Genomic DNA, 3,903 nt, shown 5'->3' on the forward strand with positions numbered 1-3,903 from the left:
TCCACCAAAGTAGGGAAAAAACAGTTAGCATGCTTAAAGCTGTTGCAACTGAGTATTACCCTCAGCCTGAACAAGCCAGTTCCTAATAGAGTTCTGGGCACACCATGCCCACTAGACAACATTGCAAGCAGAAAACTCTTATATGAGTTTTGTCTACAGGAACAATAGGGCAATTTCTTTGGTAACTGTGCAAAGATCTTATTGACTTTGAGGATTTAGGGCAGGAACAGAGTAAGAACTTTCTACTTTCCAGAAGACCTAGTGACAGAGCTGAGTGTCAGGCTCTATTGAGAAGAACCTTTAAGGCTTCATTCATGGGAAGAGTGTACCTCAGGAACATGTTCTATTGTTAGAAATTTCATTCTCAGAAGTAATGTTGGGAGTAAATGAGTCTAGCCTAAGATGACAGAACAGGATAGAGTGTAATGAGTAATAATAAGAATCATGAAGTGACTCATATCCATACATATATATACATGTGTGTGTATACAGAATTTAATTTTTATGTATTAATAGATTTGAAACATTGGTGAAATAACAGTTTATGTGAGCTAAGGACGGGATTAAGAATCATGGTTCTGTAGTTCTATTTGATGATTTGGTGGTGGGGTGGCAGACAAAATAGACATATCAGAAGAGGCTGGAAACCCCCAGAAGTTTTTCTCATGAAGGAATCACATTAAAAAAAAATCTCACTTGGAAAGAATATATGATGACTTACAGTTATCCAGAATATCTCTATAACTTTTTGTTATTGTCGTTGTTGTTGAGTTTTTATTTCATAATCATAAGCTTACTCTGCAATCCAGCTAGACTTGGAGGGTGTAAGGAAATATAGAACACACCGAACTGCAGCAAGAACACAAAGATTATAGGATATTTTGAGCAGATGGGGGGGAAGGGGTGCTGTCCTGAGCTAGAGAAGGAATGGTCTGGTAATTAAGATAAACATTGCTAAATTTATTAGATTTGTTCACAGTCAGCAATGGTGATCTTGCTGGTCTTGCCATTCTTGGCCCCAAAGTGCTCCATGGCTTCCACAATATTCTTGCCCTCTTTCACCTTGTCAAAGACCACATGCTTGCCATCCAACCACTCAGTCTTGGCAGTGCAGATGAAAAAGTGGGAACAGTTTGTGTTGGGTCCAGCATTTGCCATAGACAAGATGCCAGGACCCATGTGCTTCAGGATGAAATTCCTCTTATCCAATTTCTCCCCACAGATTGACTTGCCACCGGTGCCATTGTGGCATGTGAAGTCACCATCCTGGCACAGAAATCCCCAAATAATCCTATGAAAGCAAGAACCTTTATAACCAAATCCTTTCTCACCAGTGCTCAGAGCATGAAAATTTTCTGCTGTCTTTGGAAATTGCTGCAAACACATTGAAGGAGACACAGCCCAAGGGTCCGCCATCCATGGTAATGTCAAAGAACATAGTGCGGTTGACCATGGCTCAGCAGCGCGGGTCGCTCCAGGTAGTGGCGCCTGCAACTCTTTTGACCTTTTCTCCTCACTAGGCACTTCAGATAAGACAAACTTCATGTGATAAATATGTGCTCTGAGATACATGTGTAAATACAATTTTTGTCAATGTCAGTATATTTTTCTCATTGTTATTTCAGATTGATCTTTACTACAGGGGTTCATGAACTGGAATTTTTTATTTCTCAGCAGCCAATCACTCTAACAGGAGGTAAAAACTAACTTTAAATAAATAAATACACAAGGAGGCATTATAATTAAATATGCCCTAGGAAAATGTAGCAATCTTTTGTGATATAAAGAAAACCCTCTTCGGGTGCCTGGGTGGCTCAGTTGGTAAAGCGCCTGACTTTGACTCAGGTCATGATCTCATGGTTTATGACCTCAAGCCCCGTGTGGGGCTAAGTGCTGATAGCTCATTGCCTGGAGCCTGCTTCAGATTCTGTGTCTCCCTCTCTCTCTCTGCCCCTCCCACGCTCATGAGAGTTCTCTCTCTCTCTCTCTCTGTCTCTCTCTCTCTCTCTCTCTCTCTCAAAAATAAATAAACATAAAGGGGCACCTGGGTGTCTCAGTCAGTTAAAAGTCTGACTTCAGCTCAGGTCATGATCTCTCGGTCTGTGGGTTCAAGCCCCTTGTCAGGCTCTGTGCTGATAACCCAGAGCCTGCTTTGGGTTCTATGTCTCCCTCTCTCTCTGGCCCTCCCCCACTTGTGCTCGGTCTCTCAAAAATAAATAAATGTTAAAAATAAATAAATAAATAAATAAATAAATAAATAAATAAATATTAAAGAATTAAAAGAAAAAGAAATTAAAAAGAAAAGAAAGAAAGAAAACCCTTTCATATTTATCTGGGTTTTCAACATATCACAGCAAATCTTCTGAAAACCTATAGGTGAGCCACTAGGGCCTCAAAGATCATCTTTAAAGATACTCCACAATCTATATTACTCTAAACAAACAAAGGCTATCTATTTAACTTTTGTTATATTATTCACAACTATTGAGGTATATGTTAGAAATTCAATGGTAATGAACATCCACAGAAATTCAGACTCAAACAGCCATTAATATTTTCAAGAAGGCTAATTAGTGTGTGGCCAGAAGCACACACAACAGAATGACTGAGGTTTTTGATTGGAAGAATATTATACCAGTATGGGCTTATAAATGCTGCCAGGAGCTTTACTAAATACTATAAACATGAACATTGATGAGATCACTTACCTCGTGAAGTGAATTTGAGAGGAGAGGACAGACATATGAACAAATAAATCTAGCAATGAGATGAATGGTGTAAGAAGATGAACAGGTGTTTCCAAATCATAGCATTTAGCTTTAACGGGATATCTGGCAATATTCCCTGAACTAACAATGATATCTGAGTTGAGAAATAAAGGATAAGACTTTTTCAGACAAACAAGCAGCGAAAGGCATATGAGGTAAAAGGGTCAGCATGAACAAGGAATTCCCTTTTTAAATTTTTTTTTCAACGTTTATTTATTTTTGGGACAGAGAGAGACAGAGCATGAACGAGGGAGGGGCAGAGAGAGAGGGAGACACAGAATCGGAAACAGGCTCCAGGCTCCGAGCCATCAGCCCAGAGCCTGACGCGGGGCTCGAACTCACGGACCGCGAGATCGTGACCTGGCTGAAGTCGGACGCTTAACCGACTGCGCCACCCAGGCGCCCCAAGGAATTCCCTTTTGAGAATTCCAAGTATTTTATAATTCCAAGAGACTAGATCACAAAGGACCAAAGGAGGCTTTTCGATCCTGTAGGTAATAGGGTACTTTTGAAAACCTTTACACAAAAGTGTTATGCCATACCTGCATTAATCAAGGTTCTCCAGATAAACAGAACCAATAGCATATGCAAATATATAGGAAAAAATTATTATAAGGAATTGGCTATATGTTTATGGAGACTGGCAAATCCAAAATTTGCAGGGTGGGCCAGCAGGCCGGAGACTCAGGAGAACCAATATCCTAGTTCAAGTCTAAAGGCCATCAGCTGTAGAACCAGAAAGGGCTAATGTTGCAGATAAAATCCAAAGGCAGTGTGCTAAAGAAGTCTTTCTTACTCCAGAGAGGTCTGCTTTTGTTCCTTTCAGGTCTTCAGTTGATTGGATGAGGCCCAGCCACTTCTTGGAAGGCAATGCACTTTACTCAAAGTCCACCATAGTCCACCTTTAAATGTAAATCTCATTCAAAAACAGCATCACAGATGAGCACTGGGTGTTGTATGTAAGTGATAAATCATTAATCCTATAAATTCCACACCAGAAATATTACACTGCCTGTTAACTAACTGGAATTTAAATAAAAATTTGGAGAAAGGTGCTTGGGTGACTCAGTTGGTTGAACATCTGACTCTTGATATCAGCTCAGGTCATGGTCTTGTGGTCATAGGATCGAGCCCT

The 3,903-nt window shown here is 40.2% G+C and overlaps 1 protein-coding gene across 1 annotated transcript; it reads right to left on the bottom strand.

Moving 5' to 3' along the window:
• Positions 1–963: 963 nt before the first annotated feature.
• LOC115508283 (peptidyl-prolyl cis-trans isomerase A-like) lies at positions 964–1,453 on the bottom strand. The gene is given in 2 exon segments (XM_032595031.1): positions 964–1,375; positions 1,377–1,453. Coding segments are annotated over 2 exon segments (489 nt in total).
• Positions 1,454–3,903: the final 2,450 nt, after the last annotated feature.

This window comes from Lynx canadensis, chromosome A1 (genome assembly GCF_007474595.2).
Source record: "Lynx canadensis isolate LIC74 chromosome A1, mLynCan4.pri.v2, whole genome shotgun sequence".
NCBI lineage: Eukaryota > Metazoa > Chordata > Mammalia > Carnivora > Felidae > Lynx > Lynx canadensis.